At 57.6% G+C, this 23317-nt stretch overlaps 1 protein-coding gene across 1 annotated transcript in view; it reads left to right on the top strand.

The window, feature by feature from the left end:
• Nucleotides 1–23317, top strand: part of LOC144729841 (uncharacterized) — a 105255-nt gene that overhangs the window by 48658 nt on the left and 33280 nt on the right. Inside the window, exons 12-17 of the mRNA XM_078610358.1 lie at nucleotides 8893–9027; nucleotides 10440–10520; nucleotides 11368–11493; nucleotides 13252–13476; nucleotides 16159–16599; nucleotides 18068–21775. Coding sequence (XP_078466484.1) covers nucleotides 8893–9027; nucleotides 10440–10520; nucleotides 11368–11493; nucleotides 13252–13476; nucleotides 16159–16599; nucleotides 18068–21775 — 4716 coding nt within the window. The remainder of the gene's footprint in view (nucleotides 1–8892; nucleotides 9028–10439; nucleotides 10521–11367; nucleotides 11494–13251; nucleotides 13477–16158; nucleotides 16600–18067; nucleotides 21776–23317) is intronic.

A 23317-nucleotide genomic window follows, 5' to 3' on the forward strand; every position in this document is an offset into this window, starting at 1 on the left:
CACTTTGCACTGCTGTCGTGTTTTGTTTTTTATTCTTTGTTGTTGTAACCTTCTTAGCCCCTGCGCCTACTGGACATCTGTGGAAAAACAGAGCTTTATAGCTTCACCGGGTTCCTCCTGCGGTATAAATTAATAAATATTCTTATTCTGATGCGGAGGAGCCGATGAGGTGCTGCCCATTGCTCAGTCGAACGAGGCTCTCAACAGCCTCCCTCACCACCGCCCCTCGTGCACCCTTCAGCGATGCACGACGATGATGCTTGGAAAACCAAACGGAGTTCACAAGATGTCACAAGCACTCCGTGAAAGAGCCGACAACGCAGATGGTCCCCTGGATTTGATCTTCAACGAGGTTCATGGGCAACAACCTCCGATTAGCACGGTTGGCTACGTACGGTGCGAAAGAAGTTCAACGTACGTACATATAGATATAAACATAAATTAATATTCTGATTCTGACATTCGAAAAACGCATCCACACACCCATAATGTCAGCAGCAGATGTGGTGATACTTGATCGTGATGATGAATCAATGGAAGATTGAAAATTCTGCGGCAGTGTGTGGCGACTGTGGTCACCACCTAGAACAGCACCGCGGAACGTGAAACGTGGACTCGGTACCCGGTTCACCATTGTGTAATGTGAAATCAACGCCCCGTTCACCATCGTGTAATGTGAAATCAACGCCCCGTTCACCATCGTGTAATGTGAAATCAACGCCCCGTTCACCATCGTGTAATGTGAAATCAACGCCCCGTTCACCATCGTGTAATGTGAAATCAACGCCCCGTTCACCATCGTGTAATGTGAAATCAACGCCCCATTCACCATCGTGTAACGTGGACTCGGTACCCGGTTCACGAACGCGAAGGAGGAGGCATCACCGTAGTGGTGGAGATGTGCCAATCCACCACTCCTGACGCAATCGCCTCATTCGTTGCTCCGCATCAGCATCAGCCATCGCGGAGAATCTAAACACGGAGAACCCTTTTGGACGATTCTCGTCAAGTCAGATTCCATCGGCCGGTCCCCGAATCCTCGGCGCGTGAGGCAGCGGTTGGAGTGTGGCGCAATTCAACCCTGAAACCTGTGCCTCACGCTTAGCCGACTTTGTGTTCATGAAGATTTTGTTTTTAATTAAATAAGTAAATGCCAATTTTCTATTTTTTTTCTCTCTCTCTCCTTCTTTTCTTCTCGCAGAAAAAAAAATGTTGGCGACCGTCTCCATCGTCGGGCGTAATTAACGCGATGCTCGGGCCTGCGAGCTGCGTGGCTGATGTTCGGGGGAGGGGCGCAAATTGATTCCCGTCCGCGGAAACGTAACGCTCGTGCGCTCGGAGCAGCGAGCGGGGGGGAGGGCGCGGCGTTTGACGGGACGTTGAGAGGCGGCGTGGCTCGTAGCCGAGAGCGAAATCAAATTATTCCGGGGGAAGATAAATGAGATGGGCAACGTTGCGCAAGTTCCCAAAGTCCATTTGCAATTCATCGTGCCGCTTGATCGTTAATGCACGACGCAGATTGCCCGATACCTGCGCGATGGAGCGGGCGCGCGATGGCGCGGGGCCCTAATGAAGTTTTCCGTAGCGGCGGAGCGATTTTAGTGGTTAGCAGGATTTGATTAGAAATCTGGAACAAAATTCCCTCCCACGACAGTTAGCCGCCGCAAATTGATATTGATGAAGGCCGGACTCGTCTCGTGACGCACCGCGGTCGTCCATCAAAGTCACGGAAGGTTGCACACGCCGAACGAGACGATCGGCGAAACTAGTCGGCGTCGTGCCTCCCACCGGTTTTTGCCGCCTGTGCCGCGGTGAAGCTGCCGCCGCTGCCGCCGCTCCTCCTCTGTCAGCCGCCGCGGAACGAACGGCGCCGGCGAGACCGGCGAATTCGGGGATTGAGTGCCACGTGCGTGCGGTGCTCGCCTCGCCTTCGCCATTCGCGAACGTGAGGGGGCCTCCCCCCTCCCGCGAAAGCTGCGCTTTGGTCATCGCGATGAAAATAAATTACTCAAGCTCATCACCAGCAGCTTCGTCGTCAGCCATGATCTATCCACTGCTGGCCACAGGCCCCCCCCAAGCTGTGGCCACCTCTCGTTGGCGCTGCGTTGTAGCAATCCATCTAGCAGCGGCACGTGAGCTGACTTCATCGTCCCATTTCCAAGGCAGATGTCTTCCCTGCCACTGTAACAACTCGTCGAAATGGAGATTATCTGGCAGGATTTATCCTGCCGTGGGTGGACATCTTGGGTCCCATGGATATCTTGGGTGAGAGTTTGCGTCAGGGTCAGGGGTGTTCCGCAGACCCTGGAGCGTGTCGCCTCTCCTGGACCCGAAAACCGTGGGGTGTCTGGGACTCGCTGTGGTGGGTGGGTGGGGGTCAGGAGCCCGCAGCCATGCATCGTTACAGGCCCGCTTGACGCCCACCTACTTCGCAAAACATTTTAATTAAAGTTTTTCGGTCGCGGGACGGTGTCTCTTCCTCACCCGCTCACACCGCCACCGTCACGGGACGGAGTCTCTTCCTCACCCGCTCACACCGCCACCGCCCGCGTCGCTTCCCCGCAACGTCATCTCAGCATCTCGCCAAAGCGAAAACCAAACTTCACCGGAACCCTTCGGCGGCAAGCTACGAGCAAGGGGCCTGACACCGGCGACGGGGGACGCGAAGCGACAAGTTGGCGCGGACGCGGAGACGTCCTAAAGTGGGAACGGGATTTAGAGGATATTAAACTCGCGGGCCGATTCGCGCTGATCGCTCCGTGCCATGACTGACCCCCGCGATGCTCCCCACTCCGTCGGACGGTTCTCCAAGCCAGAGGGCCCCCCACCCCACCCACCTCACCCACCCCACCCACCCCACCCACCACCCACTTTCTCAAGCCGCCCGCCCGCTTTACCATTCTGCGCGTCGCCATGGGTACGACGTTCCGTGCCAACAATCCCCGCATGGAGGGGGTGTTTTTTCTTTCTCCTTACTACCACTACTACCCATAATGCCCTTGGAAATGTTTTAATTGGCAAAGAGAGCAAAGAGAGAGCAAAGAGAGGGGGATTTTGCGTAGCTGCAGGAATGCGCTCCTCCGCTCGCGCTGCTCATTAAATCGCGGCGCAAAACCGAGAGGAACAATTCCAGCGGCCAGCGCCGGGCCGAGGAAGGGAAAAAAAGACAACCCCTCAGCATTACTGCTAAACCCCCTTTTATTGCCACTTGGCATTCATCGCGGGGTGTTCCTGGAGAAGATGTGCGTGCGGGCACAACTACACTCCCGTGTCTGCGGCAGCGCTGTGCGCTCGATGCCGTGGGACGTGGCAGCCTCTCCGCCAGCCCCTCCCTGCCGCCCCCTTTCAGGCCCCCCACTCCGTCCACTACCCCCCCCCCACCACTGCCCCCCCCGCCCCGCCACCCCCTCGTGTCATTTTCACCGCCCCGAGTACTGTAGTCCACATCTGCCAAGCAAATGCTGCTGCAGGCCCCCGCGGTTTAAACAAATCTGTAATATGCTTTATTTATTTATCTTGCCATGTTTCTGCCGCGGCCTTCATTCTCAGCAGCCGATTGCGGCATGAGCCAATGATGATGATGATGTTGCCGATGTTGCTGGGGTGAGACACCGTGACGTCTCGCCGGATTGGCGGCCCGCGTGGCGTTAACTGTTGCAGCGAGTGCTGTTAGCGAGCACCTATGAAGGCCGGCACAGCACACGAGGGGGTGGGTGGCCAACACCACGCCCGGCCGCCTTTTTCTCCCCATTGGCGACGTTTACACACCGCATCAGGTACTCATTTGAGGCTAAGTCGACCTATGGGAGTCCCATGACCGGTTCAGATAATCGTCGGACGTGAGCGGGAATCGAACTCGGGTCGCCGGGTTTCGTAGCGCAGCGCGCGCTGAATGCTACACCGCCGCTCCACACACGCGCATCTCACACGTCCTCACACACACACAAACACACATCCAGACATACGTGCAAAGTTACAAACACACCCATAATAAACACACACACACACGGAGGAATGCACAAATCCAAATATCGAGGTCTCCGTGTAACCTACACAGATTGTTGGGGCAGGTGTTGTTAGCGAGTAACCCTATTAAGGCCAGCACCAAACCATCAGCACTCTCTCGAGTGCTGATGGTTACACACCACACCAGGTAATCATTTTAAGGCTGAGTCAATGTAGGGGAGACGCAGCACCACTTCAGATATTGGCCAATGTTATTTAACCGTGAGCAGGAATCGAAGTCGCGTCGCCGGGTTTGTGCGGTGAGTGGTTGTGGCGTGCAGTGAGCAGTTATTGGTGCGGTGAGCAGTTATTGGTGTGGTAAGAGGTTATTGGTGCGGTGAGAAGTTTTGGCGTACAGTGAGTTGTTCTTGATGCGGTGTGCGGTTATTGGTGCGGTGAGCGGTTACGGTATGTGGTGATCGGTTATTGGTGCGGTGAGCGGCTGCGGCATGTGGTGAGCGGTTATTGGCGCGGTGAGCGGCTGCGGCATGTGGTGAGCGGTTATTGGCGCGGTGAGCAGTTGGTTGCTCCGTGCGGGGCGCCGCCCGCCTGGGGCTGCACGGGAGATGAAAACTAAACCTGGCGAGGAGGCTCAGCCATCCCGGGGCCGGGGGTAGCTGCCGGTTCTGGGTTTATGGGAATCAAAACAAACGCAGCCTCTTCTCCCCCGCCCAAGTAGGCAGCCGTGTGTGCGGCGGGAAAAAAATTAATTGGTGAAATGTGGGGGCCCCCTGTCAAGACCACTTCGAAGCAGTCTTCAGTTACTTTGTGTTCAGCACGCTTGCCCCCCCTTCCCCTCTGCCCCCCCCCCCCGCTGTTCCTCCAACACCGTGAACTGTCCACCAAGAATTCCATTACCGCGGTAATTCCCTGCAATCATTTAATAATCATAATCATCGGCAAAACCAATTTTGTTCTAAAAAGCGGGTCGTGGCAAAACTTTTTTTTTTATATATATACCATATTGAAGTTTGAAAACGTGGCCTCGCCTTGCTCCGTGGAGTTTGGTTTTACTGGCGGCGTAATCAGAAGCAAATCAGTCCCCAGATTACCGTCCCCACCGCCGGGGCGCTGTCACCGTCTAATTGGCCGCTCGTTTCAGGCCCCGCCAATTATTCCTGAACGAGGGTCCCACCTCCCTCTGAACGAGGGTCCCACCTCCCCCTGAACGAGGGTCCCACCTCCCCCTGAACGAGGGTCCCACCTCCCCCTGAACGAGGGTCCCACCTCCCCCTGAACGAGGGTCCCACCTCCCCCTGAACGAGGGTCCCACCTCCCCCTGAACGAGGGTCCCACCTCCCCCTGAACGAGGGTCCCACCTCCCCCTGAACGAGGGTCCCACCTCCCCCTGAACGAGTGTCCCACCTCCCTCTGAACGAGGGTCCCACCTCCCCCTGAACGAGGGTCCCACCTCCCCCTGAACGAGGGTCCAACCTCCCCCTGAACGAGGGTCCCACCTCCCCCTGAACGAGGGTCCCACCTCCCCCTGAACGAGGGTCCCACCTCCCTCTGAACGAGGGTCCCACCTCCCCCTGAACGAGGGTCCCACCTCCCCCTGAACGAGTGTCCCACCTCCCTCTGAACGAGTGTCCCACCTCCCTCTGAACGAGGGTCCCACCTCCCCCTGAACGAGGGTCCCACCTCCCCCTGAACGAGGGTCCCACCTCCCCCTGAACGACCACTCTGATGTCTGGGGGTCATTGGACTACGCAATGGGGAAGTGGAAAGCGTCAATGTGTTGGCTCTGTCGGTCCGTCCGTCTGTCTGTAACAGGGGGTCGCGATAAATGCCGGTAAAGATCATGAAATATTGACACGAAAGTTTGGGGCGCCTCGGTGTTGAGATGCTTTTTCCATCGCCTGGTGCGATCCCGGACCCTGACAATCTCTGTTGTATATTTGGAATTCGCTGGGTCTCTCTCCTCCCCCCACCGTGGTCACGTGGGGTTCTCTCCACAGCCTTCCAGGTTTTCCCCTCCACATTTAGAATCATGCGTGATGATGATGATGATGATATCATCAGCCATTTCGATTACCTATCATGTGTGCAATGGTTGCCTCTGAAAAAGAGCTCGTAGCTCAGTGGGCTATACCTGGTAAACAAAATAGTAGGCGTAATATTGCTGAGGATGACTATAACCCTGAGCCTTTCGGCAACAGACACAGTTCTGGCCAAATCTCAACAACAAAAAACACGCGAGTCGATTATCCCGGCCCTCTCGGCGTGTCGCGACGGCGTCGCTCCACTTGACGCAGCCTTCATCAACGTCCGTCATTCTGCTCCGTGTGTCATCGCTCGATCGTTGAAGGCAAATAACAAATAGACGTAAATACATATCATCACAAACTTCCCAGGACGAACGCGCACGTTTGGCAAGCGCTACTAAAATCCACGCGTGCGCGCGGTTCGTCTCCCTGTTGTGTTTCCCAGAGCTCGTGTTTCACAACGGCGGACACAAACTCGCAGACTATTCGAGATGCAGCATCTCTTATTTATTTGGGGGGAGAGAGGGGATGGGTGGGGGGTGTGGGGCAGAGGTGTTTGGGGGGGGGGTCGTGGACATGAGAGAAAAAACACAAAAATCTGACGCCAGATTCCAGACACGTTTTTCGCGCGCACCTCGCCGCTCGGATTCCCTGGCCGTGGCCGTGAAAGTGCCCATTAGGCCCCGGCACGAAGACGAGCCGCGGGGCGCCCGTCCGTGAGAGGAGCGACTCCTCCCTCGCCGCAGCCGGCATCGAGCGCGGTGGAGTTGGCGGTGCTGCTGCTGCGGCGGAGGCGGTGTGGACGGCGCGATATTTTATTGAGCGTGACGCGGCTTCACGAGCCTAAAATAACACGCAAATGATTTCCAACCGCCCTCGTAAATAAGAAGGACGTCTCGCGGCCAGAGGCACGTGCTCGACGTGGCAGGAGCGAGCGCCCCCCCCCCGCCCATTACCCCGGGTTCCTCGTCGGGGACGCTCCTACGAACGCCTCCTTCACCTCCTCGCTACGCGTGATGCCGTGGCCGGCGCCCCGAGAGGCCGACTGAATATAAAGCAGCCGTCGACATCGTCAGCACGATCCGCGTTACCAAAGAATACCATCATCGACGTCATCGTCATCATTCGGTTCATCGATCTTTATTTCACGCGCCAATATCGTAAAGTAGACATCGGTGCAACATTACAGCAGGGCGGTGCGGCAGCAGCAGCAGCGTGGAACAAGAGAAAAAAAACCCATCGCAACCCGAGTGGCTAACACCGGCTAACGTCATCATCGGTATCAAAATCATTTACAACATCACCATCGTCAACAACACCTACATCATCAGAATGAGCATCTTTGTTAATCCCGGAGAAATCAGATGAGCTATGAAGCTCTTTTTCACAGGTGCCCAGCAGGGGACGGGTCGTAAAGTTAGGACAACAAACAGTGCAAAACACGGGGAGTGCAAAGTATAGCAAAGGTAAACAAATTATTTAAAAATAAGTAATAACTATATTCAAACGAAACTATTTTTTTTATTTTACCAGGTAAGGCCCACTGAGCTATGTAGCTCTTTCAGAAGCGACCTGACCACGAATGATTGCTCAACGAAGTGGCTTATCACGTGGACATTTATAGCAGCCAAATACTCTACACACCAACAACACAAACATCAACAAAACCAACAACTCCAACATCAACAACACCAACAACAACACCAACATCAACAACACCAACATCAACAACACCAACATCAACAACACCAACATCATCAACAACACCAACATCACCAACATGAGGTCAAATGCTTCCACTGAAAGCCTCTTCAGAGATAAAAATGTACCGTGTTCAATTTAGGACTTTGACAGAGCGTACAATTTAGGCAGCAGTAGCTCTGTATTTTAGCAATTTTACTTTTCGATTTAAAGCTTTCGTGACTGCAGGGATTCATCTTCTTGGTTCTTTCGGTAAAGTCACGTAGAAGGGAAGTAATAAAATAATAAAAATAAAACATAATAAAATAATTTTATTAATAAAAATAAAACATAATAAAATATTTTTATTAATAAAAATAAAACATAACAAATAATTTTATTATGTTTTATTTTTATTATTTTATTACTTCCCTTCTACGTGACTTTACCGAAAGAACCAAGAAGATACATTTTACTTTTCTTAAACAATCATAAAATAAATTACTCTTATCGTGCGTGTGTTTTTAAACAGGACCTGATAATGTATCGCTGACCCATTAACTTTCCCATTATTGCCCAGATACTCCCACCAGAAAAATAGGAATAACCCTCTGATTTTATAAATTGCATTAAAATAAAACAAAAAAATAAATAATAAATCACACAAACGTCACGCGCGACGTACGACGTTTGGCACGTCCATTTTCATCAACGGTCTTTCAAGGAGAAACCAAAATGGAAATGGCAATCTTAACAGGCATGATTACAGGCTGACACGGAAACAAATCGGCTGAGTGAGGTTTAATTTGTACGTGTGGCCGGTGGGGAGTGGTGGTGGTTGGCCGCTAGGTGGGTGGTTGGTGGAGACGGTGGTAGCCTGTGGCTGGCGGTGGTGACGGTGGCAGTGAGGAGCGGTAGTGTAGTGGTTAGTGCGCTACGGTATGAACCCCGCGAACCGAGTTCGATTCCCGTTCATGGCCAGCGACACCAGTGCCGTGCCGGCCTTCATAGGTGCTACTAAGGCTATACGGGGGATCTTTGTATCTTTGGTTTTTATTGGTGGCGACGGTGACGGTGATGGTGACGGTGGCAGTGGCGGTGGCGGTGATGGTGACGGTGGCGGTGATAGTGACGGTGGCGGTGACGGTGACGGTGGCGGTGACGGTGATGGTGGCGGTGACGGTGGCGGTGACGGTGGCGGTGCGCGTGTGACGGCCTGCAGGTGTTTGGCGCGGAGCTCCCGCTGTGGCGACGACGGGTGGAGCGGATCGCCGTGCGGGCGGCGGAGGGGGATCCCCGGCGTGGGGGGCTCCACGCTCGGCTCCGGCCTCTGCTCCGCAAGTGGGACGCGGTGCAGGTGAGAGGCGAATGGTGGCAGCACGTGCTCCATAACACGTGCTCCATAACGCGTGCTCCATAACACGTGCTCCATAACACGTGCTCCATAGCACGTGCTCCATTACACGTGCTCCATTACACGTGCTCCATTACACGTGCTCCATAACACGTGCTCCATAACACGTGCTCCATTACACGTGCTCTATTACACGTGCTCCATAGCACGTGCTCCATTACACGTGCTCCATAACACGTGCTCCATATCACGTGCTCCATAACACGTGCTCCATAACACGTGCTCCATAACACGTGCTCCATTACACGTGCTCTATTACACGTGCTCCATTACACGTGCTCCATTACACGTGCTCCATTACACGTGCTCCATAACACGTGCTCCATAACACGTGCTCCATTACACGTGCTCTATTACACGTGCTCCATAGCACGTGCTCCATTACACGTGCTCCATAACACGTGCTCCATATCACGTGCTCCATAACACGTGCTCCATAACACGTGCTCCATAACACGTGCTCCATAACACGTGCTCCATTACACGTGCTCCATAACACGTGCTCCATAACACGTGCTCCATTACACGTGCTCCATAACACGTGCTCCATTGCACGTGCTCCATTACACGTGCTCCATAACACGTGCTCCATTACACGTGCTCCATAACACGTGCTCCATTACACGTGCTCCATAACACGTGCTCCATTACACGTGCTCCATTACACGTGCTCCATTACACGTGCTACATTACACGTGCTCCATAACACGTGCTCCATTGCACGTGCTCCATTACACGTGCTACATTACACGTGCTCCATTACACGTGCTACATTACACGTGCTCCATAACACGTGCTCCATTGCACGTGCTCCATTACACGTGCTCCATAACGTTGGACGACTTTCGAGTCAGGGACCACGTTGGTGTGGGTGCTCAACCTGAATTTTTATATAGATGTAGAATTTTTTTTTTACATTTTGACATTCCCACAACAAACATACCGCCTGGTGTTACAAAAAAAAAAGATGACGTTCATGAATGTCCATCCGCCGCGATGAGATCTGCACGCACCGCGGCATCACTCGACCATGAGACGGGCGACGGCTTGTCGTGAGTCCTTCATCCAGCAGTGGATCAATCATGTCCAGAGCTCCTGCTGCTGATGATTGGCTACGTGCGGTGCGAAAGAAGTTCAACGTGCACACATGATGATGAAAGTCAGAATATTTTCAGAATCAGAATCTGTATTTATGCTGGAGGAATCCGATGAGCTAGCAAGCTCTTTTCTCACCAGTAAGTCGTTGTTGACGACAACCCTGTCGCTAACACTTTGATGAAGTTGTATAATTTAGCGGGAGGAGGGGCGGCAGGGCGGGCGGACGGGCGAGGTGGCGGCTCTTTGCGGCTGCGAAGCGCCGTGACGGGTTTGGCACGGACGGTGACAGCAGCCCGTGGCACGGGGGCACGGGCTGCGCCGAGAGAGAGCGCCACAAGGTGACCCCGCCAAAGCCCCAAATTCCGCACCTCTACATCTCGAAAAAAAGAAACTGAAATCCGCTGACGCAGAGACGCGAGCCGGGACGGGCTTGAAGGTCCTCGCAGCCCCACGCACGGCGAGGGGAGCCCGCCACCTGCCCGCCAAGACGGTGGCTCGCACGCGCAGAACCCCGTGTCGCTCCACTGCTGGATGACGACCTCCCCTCGTGGCTCTTTCGCCCAACTTCACCGCCCTGGTCGGCAGCGCGGCTTGGTGAAGGCGGGGAGCGTAGAAGTACAGGACTACAATGGACATTGCTGTGTTGCCATCCGCTGACCACCACATAGCACAGCACCGCAGCTGCCCGTGTGTACGTGTGTACGTGTGTGCGTGTGTGCGTGTGTACGTGTGTGCGTGTGTACAAGTGTGCGCGCGTCTGCGTGTGCAGTGTTCCACTGGGGACGTGGTGGTGTAGGGGTTAGCGCGCCGTGCTTTAAACCCGGCAACCCGAGTTCGTTTCCTGCTCACGACCAACACCGGTGACGATTATCTGAACCGGTGCTGGGCCTCTTCTAGGTCGACTCAGCCTCAAAAAGGCGGCCAGGCGTGGCATCAGCCGCCCACCCCCCTTGTGCACTGTGCCAGCTTTCATCGGTGCTACTCGCTGTGTGCGTTGAACTTCTTTCGCACCATACGCAGGTGCCTAACAGCACTTCCCCCGCCCGTTGAAGGCTATACGGGGGATCTTTGTGTTTGCACGCAACGCGCGCCCGCGTGCCCCTGCGCGTCCCTACGCGTGCGCACGGACGCGCTCGCCGCGTTTGGTATGCGCCCGCGCGCGCCTCGCCGGACCTCGCAGCTCAGCTGAACTCCCAGCTGGGCCGACCCCGGCGCGCCGCCGCACCGAGCGGCGACACCGCGGGGCCCCGCCGCGCCCGCGGGCCGACAGCTGCTGCCGCCGAAGAGGGCCCGGGTTCACGTGCGGAGAGCGTGTGGGGGAATTCTAAAACCGCGACGCCCCCCGCCCCCCAGGGAGCACCGTTTCGCACGCGCGTCGTGAATATTCGATACGGAGAGAAGGATCGTGGGAGTAGGAGTGGAAGAGGCAGGTTAAGGAATGGAGACAATGAGGAGAGGGGGTCACACGCCGATGAGTGCCGCTGCTGTTCATAGCCAAGCAAATTAGGTGTCAAAGTGTTTATTTTAACTATTATTTCTATTTGACCAGGTAAGGCCCACTGAGCTATGTAGCTCTTCTTCAGAAGCCACCTGGCTATCACAAATGATAGCTCAACGAAAAGGGTTCATCCCATGGACATTTATAGCAGCCAAATACTCTAAATGCTTTAAGGACCTGGGTGCTAGGATGTGGTGCTGATGGATCACTCGAAGGAGAGATGAGAACAAGAACAAGGGCTGGATGGCTGAAGTGGCGAGAGATGACCGGCGTGGTGTGCGATAAGAGGGTCCCAGTTTGGTTGATGGGAAAAGTGTGTAGTGTATAGTGTAGTGTAGAGTGTAGTGTATAGTGGAGTAGTGTATAGTGCAGTAGTGTATAGTGTAGTGCAATAGTGTAGTAGTGTATAGTGTAGTAGTGTATAGTGTAGTGCAGTAATGTATAGTGTCGTGTAGTAGTGTATAGTGTAGTAGTGAATAGTGTAGTAGTGTATAGTGTCATGTAGTAGTGTATAGTGTAGTAGTGTATAGTGTAGTCTATAGTGCATTGTAGTAGTGTATAGTGTAGTAGTATATTGTGTAGTGCAGTAGTGTATAGTGTCGTGTAGTAGTGTATAGTATAGTGTAGTAGTGTATAGTGTAGTGTATAGTGTAGTGTATAGTGTAGTGTAGTAGTCTATGGTACAAGACGGTGGTGAGGCCGGTGCTGTTGTATGGAGGGGGCAGAGTGCTGGGGCACAATAAAGAGGGCGGACCACGCTATGGCAGTCACAGAGATGAGGATATGAGATGAGGATGTGCGGTGGATGGGGTGGGGTTCGGGGTGGCATTTAGACCTTCGGGTAGTTCCACTGCTGGATTCTATATTTTCCGCCTGAGGACGACCGCTTGTGTTGCGATTGAAACGTCGTGATTCATTTTATTACCTCCGTGACTTTACCGAAAGAACCAAAGAGTACGAGAGGAAGACTCAAGGTGGTAGAAATCACAGAGAAGTTGAGAGAGAAAAGACTCTGGTGCGGTTCGGTCATGTGGAGAGACAGCAGGAAAAGTGTGTGTGGCTCAGAAGGTGCAAGCGATGCAAGTGGAAGGAAAGCGATCGAGAGGAAGGCAGACAACGAGGTGGGGCGATGTGGTGCGAGGTGGCGCAGGACAGGGCAGTGTGGAGGAGGTTGACGAGAACAGCGGACTCCACGCGAGTGGGACAAACGCGTGGGAGGAGAAGGAGGAGGAGAATGGTCTAAACGCGCAATGTTGATTCCAAACGTGGAGGGAGAAACCGGAGGACCCAGACAAAAATCCACGCGATCATGGGGAGAACATGCAAATTCAAAATCTATGCTTTTTGTCGAGATCAGCAAAGTATTGTTGTTCACGTGTGGTGGGCACTTTGTGCATAATGAGTGCGACCTCATAACGACGAGTTCGTTCGGCAACCCGGCAGCACAGTGCAGCTCGGCGAGCACCGGACGGACACGGGCTGATCTTGCAGTGCCCGTCACGACACGTGCCAGAGATGTTGTTTGTGCACGCTGCTGCAGCCTGGTAACGTCCCCCCCGTCGCCGCGGCAGGCGTTGCTGGAGGACGCGTGCCCCCGGTGGGAAGGCGGCGGCGGCTCGCCGGCCGTCCGGGCCTTGCTGGGCGCCGACGCGGCCGCCCTGCTCGCTCGCCTGGGCGTCGCCGTGCGCCACCTGCGCCGCTGGCTCCTCCACGCCGAGCAGCTGCTGCTGCACGCCGCGGCCGCCGGCGACGCAGACCTCGCCCGCGACCTGGACGCTCACGTCGGCCGCTTCAAGGTACGCTCGCACGCGAGGCCGCCGGGCCCCGACACGTCGCACTTGCCCCAATAACCCCAAGGCTACCAGGCGGACCTTTGTCTCCTTTGCGCCGGTCTCCACCGATTGTCTCTCCACCTCCGTCGTCGTCGTCTTCATTGTTGTCGTGATCGCCACGAGCATCGTCGTCACCAACAACATCGTTATCTTGGAAACGTGCCCCATCGCCACGTCACCCATCGCCATGACGCCCGTCGCCACGACGCCCGCCACTCAGAATCAGAATCTTTATTTGTCTGGCGGAATACGATAAGCCATGAGGCTCTTTTTTTCACAGATGTCCAGCAAGGGCAGGTCAGAAAGTTACAAAAACAGACACAATGCAAAACAAACGATAAGAGTGCAAAGTATAGGAAGGGTAAGAAAATCACTACAAATAAATACAAATAGACAAAGTATGTAAGTTCTAATTGCACACACAGGAGCCCCTCAATAAAAATTTACATTGAACTGGGCTGTCCCTCCGGCGCATAGAGCCATCGACACACGGATGGTCAGGATCAAAGTCGCAGATCACATTTGCCAATTGCGGGCGTGCTGCAACGCGCGCACAGCGAGGCGCCCTGGCCACGCTTCCTCCGGCGCTCGATCCCTGGGAGTCGCGAGCTCGCGGTCGCATAGTCCCCCCCCCCCCCCCGCCCAGAACGCGTAATTGAAGGTGCTGGATTGCGGAAAACGAACGAGGCGGCTAACGAAGTGGCGCTCCTAACGAAGGCATCGGACTGCGCCGGGCGGCAGCCTCGCGCTTCTCGCCTTAAGGCCGAGGACGGAGGCACAAACCAGAAATTGCAATTTTCATCGAGTAATTGTCGGCGCGTTTTTGAAGTGCCGCATCCGAGATTATTGGCGGCGTGCGAAATGAGCGGCGGCGGTCCGCGCCCCCCCCCCCCCCCCCCCGAGGGCCCTCGCTCGCAGCGCCCGTCACTCGCTCACCGCGAGCCGGCGCCGTCTTTCCCGAGCGTCTCTGATTGCCGCCTCGCGCGCCTCGGGGAGGGCGGACGCGTCCCACCCGCGTGTGCGACGCGGAGGCGTGCCGCGTGCGTCCGCTACGTTTGCATCCCGGGAGTGCCGCGGTGCCGATCGTGCGCGCGTGGCGGGAGGCGAGGGGTGAGGTTTGTTCTGCGGTGCGATGCCACGAGCCGGCGTGTCGTCGGCCCTTGAGCACTGTCCGATGTCTGTGCGCGTAACCGCGTGGCGGGTGTCGAGCGTGCGGAGGGCCCGAGGGAACACAGGCGACAGTGCCACCACCTGCGGCTTTACTCGACGAGGCCGACCACCTGGAACGACGTGATGATAAACCACAGCCCGGCAGTCGACTCAAAATTATTATTATTCATCATCGGTTATAACAGATGACGCACCGTGTCATTGGGAATGCAAAAAGCAAATTGAATATCGGAAAAGCCACCTTTGAATTCTTCGTTGGAAGGAATCTAAAACAAGAATCAGAATATTTATTTGTAGTGCAGGCATCTGATGAGCTAGAAAGCGCTTTATAACCGATGATCAGTAAGGGCGGGTCAGAAAGTTACAACAACCAATACAAAAACACAATTGGAGTGCACATTACAGGAAAGGTAAACAGATCACTTCAAAAATAAAAATGTAACCAGCTGAAGCCCACTGAGCTTCTTTTTCATAAGCGACCTGGCTGCGTCGCCCCGTGAGACGCGTCACGCCGAGCGGCGCCGTCTAGCCGGCGTGCCGACGAAGCCCAATCACGCGAGCGATGTCGGCTTGGGGCAAACACACGCAGCTCTTCATCATCATCTCCGTCGTCATCGTCAGCACCTCCGATTCGCGTGGTTGGCTACGTACGATGTGAGATGCTCAACCTAGAGTGCATGCGCCAGCGGCCATGCTTAATCCGCTGCTGGGCCAGGGCCACTGCAAGCCGTCGACATCTCTCACAATTCTGCAGCGCAACGATCCGTCGAGTACGTCCCACATAGATGGATTCGTTGCTCCGTCTCCACGGTGGACGTCCTCCTCAGGGGCGAGTTTCCCCTCCTGTTCCCGCTCCTCCCATAACGACTCATCGTTCTTGCGAATATTTTACTTGTATTCTATAATTGCATTTACATTTGTATCTAATTGTTACCCCCATGTATGAGCGCTTAAAGGAAATGAATATCGGCATCATATTTTAAAATAATTTTCAAAGTGTTAATGTGGTGTGATCTGCCGTATTGTGACTCTTGTCTCCGTGTGGGTGGTGTTATGTTTGGCGCGGTGTTGTGATGTGCGGTGTTGTGGTGGGATGTGCGGTGTGGTGTACGTTGGTGTGGTTTGGCAAGCTGTATTGTGGTGGTACGGTATAATGCTTGGGGTGTTGTGGTGTTATCTCTTCTCTGGCGTGTCCCGTCTGTGTGTGTGTGGTATAATGTTCGGTGTGCTATTGTACGTGCTATGCCAATGTGCGGTGCGTGGCGTGCTTAGTGCGTTCTTGACACGGTTGCGTTTGCTCCGATTTCTATTTTGCTTCATCGCTCTCCTCTAATCATTTGCCATGTTGGTGACCCAGGTCGCTCTTGCAATGGAGACTCTATCCTGGCCTCTCGCGTTCTCGCCTGCCGACACAAATCAACCGTGTCGTGACTTGCCGTGGTGCTGTGCGCGACGTTGCCCCCCGCTCCTCCCCAGTCGCTGTGCGCTCACATCCGGCAGCGGCGCAGGGGCATGGGCGCCCTGCTGCGCCTGTGCCACCGCCTGCTGGAGCACGAGGAGAGCGCCGCCGGGAGTGACGGCCGATCCCCGCCGCATCTCTCGGCTGCCACGCTCCACGGCACGTGGCCCGGCGCCGCCGCCGCCGGGACACCGCAAAACCCGGACGGCGCCCCCGGACCGGCGGACCGGACTCGCGGACGGACGGTGACGGCTCGCGAGCCCCAGCGGCCGGAGGTTGCCGGCACTCCCCGGCAAGGGGGCGGCGCGGAGTGGGTAGAGGCGGCGGCGGAGGAGGATGCCGGACGGGACGGCGAGGTGCGGCGGCTGGCGGAGGGAATGGAGCGGCGGTGGGAGGCGCTGGTGCTCCAGGCCGTGCACTGGCAGTCGCGGCTGCAGCGGTGCTGCACGCCGGAGCAGGCGAGTGGACGGCCCGGAGCTACCGGGGGGGGGGGGGGGGCACCGGGGGGCACCGGGGGGACCGTTTCACGCACTCTCGGCGACGCCGATACCACTTCACGTTGTTGTTGTAGTTTTATTTATTTAGTTTCCACCGCGTTTTTGGATCGAACTCGAGGGGGTGGGTGGCTAGCACCACGCCCGGCTGCCTTTGTCTCCACAGTGCTTGTGTTTACACACCGCAGCAGGTCCTCATTTAAGGCTGTGTCCAACTAGGGGAGGTCCAGGCGGAGTTCAGATGTTTATGACTGGTGTTGGCTGTGAGCGGGAATTGAACTCGGGTCAGCGGGTTTGTAGCGCAGCAAAGACAAAGATCACCCGTATAGACTGTAGGGGCAAGTGCTGTCAGCGAGCACCTATGAAGGCCGGCACGGCACACGAGGGGGTGGGTGGCCAACACCATGCCTGGCCACCTTTGTCTCCCTCGTGGCGATGTTTACACATTGCACCAGGTACTCAGTTGAGGCTGAGTCGACCTAGGGGAGGCCCAGGACCGGATCTGATAGCACAATGTAACACAATTTTTGTGTAAGTGTTATTTCGTAATTGCTTATGCCTAAAAAGTAGAGAAAATGCCTATTATTCCCCACAAACTTGTGACCAGGACAGTGATATTTAGAAATTTACCTATTTCAATGAGAAAACAGGCAAATTTGTGTCTTTTCGTTCACATAAAGTCAGAAAAAAACAGCATATGAATCAAAATGAACATGTATTTATACTAAAGTAATACAAAAATTATTACAAAAGATTTAGACACACATTAACATGTATTTATGACCTTTGCCTCAAACAGCTTAGGGAAGGTACTTGAAGGCTGCCGACTCCTTATCTACAGCTTTGACAAATTGTTTCATAAGGCCCAATTTGATGTGCAGTGGTGGCATCAGCACCTTCCGGGGGTCCACCAGTGGCTCCCACTTGATGTTGTTCCTCACCACAGAGAACTCGATGTGGCCTGTGGTTGTGCGCCTTGGTGTCTAAATCTTTTGTAGTCATTTTTGTATTACTTTAGTATAAATACATGTTCATTTTGATTCATATGTTGTTTTTTCTGACTTTACGTGACTGAAAAGACACAAATTCACCCGTTTTTTCATTGAAAATCGGTACATTTCTAAATATCACTGTCCTAGTCACAAAAGCAAAGTTTGTGGGGAGTAATAGCCATTTTCTGTACTTTTGAGGCATAAGCAATTAGGAAATAACACTTACGACTCAGGAACAAAATAAACATTTGTTACACTGTAATCGTCACCACTGGTATTGGCCATGAGCGGGAATCGAACCCGGGTCGCCAGGTTCCTAGCGCAGCGCGCTAACCGCTACACCACCGCTCCACACGTACACACACGTACAAACACAGACACACACAGATACCCACGTACACACACATACGCAGTAACCGCCCCACCCCCCGCGCGCGCAGGCGCCGCTGCGGCACGTGGACGCGTCGCTCGCCGACCTGTGCTGCTCGAGCGACGAGGCGCTCGAGTGGGACGAGACCGACCTGGACAACGAGCTCATCACCTCCACCTTCGATGACGACGGCGAGCACGACGAGGGGAAGCACGCCGAGGAGGAGCACGCGGACGACGACCCCACCAGCGCGTACTTCTCCGCCTCGGCGCCCCGCGGCCGGGCTCCGCGGGCGACGACGAAGGAGAAAAACGATGAGGAGGAGGAAGAGGAAGGGAGAGCAGGGGGAGGAGGAGGGATGTCGTACGAGCCGGGCGGCTCGCTCGTCTACCAGGTGTACAGCGTGCACGACGTTTCCCTGGACGCCGACCCCACCCTGCCGCTCGACGGCGGCTTCGGCCTCCGTGGGCCGGGCAAGGCCAAGGGCCTGGTGAAGAGCGCCAGCAAGGACTCCTCCTTCTCCTCCACCGAGTCGCTGCTCAACCTCCTGGACGGGCTGCTGGGCGACGGCTGGGGGACGCCGGGCGTGACGGGCGAGTGCGAGAGCGGCATCGCGAGCGAGGGCGACGCCGCCACCATGTCCGACTCGCGGCCGCCGGGCGACGACGCGGCGCCCGGCGGGGCGGGAGACGTCCGCGCCGCGACGGGCGAGCGCTGCCCGGAGAAGGGGGACGCGGCCGACGAGAGGCGAGCGTCGCGGCGAAACCGCCCGGATGAGGACGACCGCGAGACGCCCAACCGGCCGGCGAGGCCTCTCGGCTTCTACGACAACGGCCACTTTCCAGAAGAGCCGGGGCGCGCGCCCCACGTGACGACGTCCGCGGGGTTTTCCGGGGCGCAGGTCCCCGATGTGCAGTCGCCTCCTCCTTCTCTGTCTCGTTATTGTCTCCCCGATCGCGACGACCCCGGGGCGGCGGAGAAGACGCCGCCGCTCCGCGACGCCGGCGCCGGCACCGCCGCTGCGCCGGAGCCACCCAGCCCCACGTCGTCGGCGTCGCTCACGGAGGACGAGCGCGACCTCCCGTCGATGAATTCGTCCGCCGACTCCACGTGCATGGGCGGGGAGGAGTGCTACTACCACAGCGGTGCGCCGGCGGACAGGAGCGCGGCCACGGGGGTCGCCGCCGCCGCCGCCGGCTACCTCAGCGAGGCCACGCTGGAGCTCCTGCAGCAGCTGGAAAAGGCGAGCGGCCGCCTGGGCGGGCGAGCGGCGCGCGGCGGCGCGTCGGGCGCGGCGCCGGAGAGCGTCTCGGCACGGCCCTCGGCGCCGGGCGCTCATCCCCCGCCGGAGGGGAGGCCCCGCGGGCGCGAGAACTCGGCCGCCTCCATCTCGGAGCCGTCGGACGGGAGCTGCGAGGACGTCTCGCTGACGTCCGATGACCGCGGCGAGCCGAGCGCCTCGCCGGCGGAGGACGCGAGCGTGAGCATGATCGTCAACATCTCGGGCACGTCCGTCTGCTCGGACGATGACGGCGACGACGACACGGACCTCCTGTCCAGCTCCACAGTGACCCTGAGCGACGATGAAGAGGGCGACAACGGCGGCGGCGACGAGGACGGCTTCTGCGTGGATGAGGAGACCTCGTCCAGCTCGGGCAGCTGGGACGAGGACGACGACGACGACGACAGCGACGACAGCGAGAGCTTCTCGGAGGACGAGTGCGCCGCCACGACCACGGCGAACCAGGGCTTCTACCTGCGGCCGGCGTGGGATGCGGCCCACCTGCAGGGCCTCACCGCGGTTCTCGGCGGCGGCGGCGATGGCGCCGCCGGGCGGCCATTCGGAACGTTCTACGCGCGGTTCTCGCGTCCCGACCCACTGGCCACCACCCTCGTGAACCCGTCGTGCGCATCGGACGAGGGCGGCCTTCTCCCGCCCGGAACGTTCCGGGGAGCGGCCGACCCCGGCTCGGCGAGCAACGCCGACTTCGAGAACGGCAACGTGGACGAGTCGCCGTACCTGTCGTCCTTCGAGGAGGACAGCCTGTGCTTTGAGAACCCGGAGGGGGAGACGCTCTACGCGCCGGAGGGCCGGCCCATTTCCCAGAGGGACTTTCTTGCCGAGAAGAAGAACAAGAAGAAGATGGCGTCCTTCGCGCAGGCTGCGGTCTCCGCCCGGGCCGCCCGGGAGGACGGTGCAGAGCGCGGCACCACCGGCGCGGCCGGCAAGGGCCACCGCCTCGTCAAGAAGTCGCACCAGAGGTGGAGCCACCCGCCGGCGCGCGGGGACGAGCTCGCGGCGGGAGATGCAGGCGGGCCGGAGCCGCCGCCGCCGCCGGGTAGTCATTTGTGGTGCTCGGCCGAGCCTTCCGTGCTCCAGCCGACGACTCCGATGCTGCCGGTGCCCTTCTCCACGACGAGGGAGGCGGGCGGCGTCACGCGGAGCAGCTCCGCCTCGTCCCTCTCGTTCTCGCGCATCTCGGACGTCGGCCCGGACTCGGTGGAGATCGACTGCGCCGCCGTGACGCCGCTGCGGCCCCGCGCGGACGCGCTCACGCTGGCGATGGAAGCGCAGCTAAGCTGCTTCGAAGCGACAATGGTGGCACCGCTGCGGCGGCGTCGGGAGGAGGAGGAGGGTGAGCTCGCCTCCCCGGAGACCGGCACCGCGAGGCCGGCGCGTGGCGTGTGCCGCTACGTGACCGAGATCATCGAGATCGCGTCGGCGGCGCTCGTCAAGATGTCCGCACAGAGCGGGGGTGGCGGCTCCGTCCTCAACCGCACGTCCTCCTTCAGGCAGAGGAGCGAGCGGTCGAAGCCGGCGCCGCACGCCGGCGAGCCGCGCAAGGCCGCCGCGTACTCCTACGTGGCGCTGCGTGACAGCGAGTGCGCCTGGGAGCTGAGCAGCTGCGACGACGACATGTCCAGCACGCCGCTGCTGCCGCTTGACGAGGACACGCGCTCCGAGGAGGACGGGGAGCGCGGCGTTGCCGCCGAAGCACCACGGCCAGGGGCCGGAGCGCCGTCGGCGTCCCTGCCACCTCCTGCCGGGCGACCGGGCGCCACGAGCGAGACGGAGATGCGGGGGACGGCCGGCGCTCCGGAGGAGGCCGCCGCACCGTCACCCGAGAGCTCGGCCCCTCCGCTGCTGCCGCCTCGCCGGCCGCTCCCGCCGCTGCCTCCGCCTCGGAACCCCCCGCCTCCCCCGCCACGCCGATCCAGTAGCCTCCCGCACCCGACCGGCGCTCCCGCGTCTCCCGCGGTGTCTTCCGTAACGTCTCTCACGGGATCTCCCGCCTCGTCTCCCGATGGAGCTCCGCCAGCCTCTCCCGCCACGTATCCCGCAACGTCGTCCGCCGCGTCTCCCAACGGAGCACCACCTGCCTCTCCCGCCACGTCGCCCGCCACGTCTCCCAACGGAGCACCATCCGCCTCTCCCGCCGTGTCTCCCGCCACGTCTCCCGCAGCGTCTCCCGCCGGAGCGCCTCCCACACCGGAGGAAGAGGAGGATGAGGAGGAGCAGGAGCAGGCGAACCGGAGCCTACAGAGTCTGCAGCAGGAGGACACTGGCCTGGACGAGAACAGCAACAGCAGCCAACCGACGGAGAGGAGCGGCAAGCGGCGTTCCCCCAAGCCCACGGGCGGCGTCGGGGTCGCCGCGTGGACGCGAGGGCAGGACCGCAACAAGAACGACCTCGTAGGCCCCGGCAACGGAAACACGGGCGGCACGACGGCCCCCAGGCGCACGCAGCAGGACGCCGTCGTCGCCGCGGTGAAGCAGGTAAAGGCCCCGCACGGTTCGGGACTTCGGTTCGGGTGGTGCCCACAGTGGTGCCGTAACGGTTAGCAGTGCGTGGAAATTGCAATCAAGAGGGCGCCGCTTCGATTCCATCTCCCGGCGTGGAAGTTGAAATCGTGTTTATTAAATCCACTCACACATCGTCTTTGTTCACCCAGAAGTATATATATATGCATAAACCTCATTTAGTTGATTGGCAGGCCGCGTGCAGTGAAGTGTGGGTACTCCCACAAATGTAAGGGTAGGCCAAAGTTAACCTCTAGAGGGGCTCCCTAGAGCTCCCTCTAGCGGAGTCCCTTCCGCTTGAAGGTAATCACGCGAACTTGTTACGGCGGGCTTGGCGGAAGCAGGCGGGTCATTATCGTGAAAGCATTCATTCAGTCATTCATTCAGTCATTCATTCAGTCATTCATTCAGTCATTCATTCAGTCATTCATTCAGTCATTCAGTCATTCATTCAGTCATTCATTCAGTCATTCATTCAGTCATTCACTCGTAACTGCATCTACGCCATCGTCAGTTTACATTTCGTGAAACAAAAATGACGATCTGCCTGACGCCCGCCGCGGAGATGGAGCGGTGAGATCGGCTCGCGCACCGGCACGAGGTGGACTGTCGGCAACGTGCCAAAACGTGTCGGGGTGGTCTTCATCCAGCAGCGGATCGATCCCGCCCGTTCACCGCGGAGCTCCCGTGCGGAGTGACGAAGCCCTCTGAAGATTGATGCTCCCCCAGTGTAGAGCGTGCGGGCGGCCTGTTGGTGTTTAACTTGGCTGTGTCAAGGTCACGTGGTGCGATTTTTCTTTTTTTCGCCGTGCACATGTCCGTCAAATTATTAAATAACAGGGCCGTTTATTTATCCGGGGAAAGTCTCACCGAGACTCATTTTCACGAGGGCCAATTCCACGTTGAGGAATTTATTATTCGCACGCGGCAAGGAACTGGAGAACCCGGGGAAAAACCCACCGCTCATGCGAGGGGACAACTCTCAAAGGTCCACACAGACTGGGCTCATAAACACCCTCGCTGTGCGACCATTTACTGGCCACGTCGTAGCCCGCTGGGTTTTGGAGTCTCGCAAATCATCGCGCCATCCGCCAACCCGAGTCTCCCAAAGCGCCGGATCCCAGAGGCGGCCTCCACACCACATCCATCGACTCCTCGCCTCTCACCACCCCCTCCACGTCACCCCACCGCTGCAGCTCACTGAGAGTGGGCTGGGGTTGGCGGACTGCATCAACCAGCAGCAGCAGCACCTGGCGTCGTCCCACGCATGGCTGCAGCAATACACAGCGGAGCGGCCACTCGCCACGCCACTCACGCTTAATTCGAGGCCCGAGAGCAACGAGGCTGTCCGCGAGAATGAATTGTGGGCTGGACGCCGGCCCAGCGAGCGAGCGGGAGGGCGAGCGGGAGGGCGAGCGGGAGGGCGAGCGAGCGGGCGAGCGGGCGAGCTCTGTTCCCGCAGACACGCTCGCTCCGCCACAAAGAGCCTTCTGTTCCTCCGCGGGACGGTGGGGCGGT

Source organism: Lampetra planeri, chromosome 33, assembly GCF_965212315.1.
Source record: "Lampetra planeri chromosome 33, kcLamPlan1.2.h2, whole genome shotgun sequence".
NCBI lineage: Eukaryota > Metazoa > Chordata > Hyperoartia > Petromyzontiformes > Petromyzontidae > Lampetra > Lampetra planeri.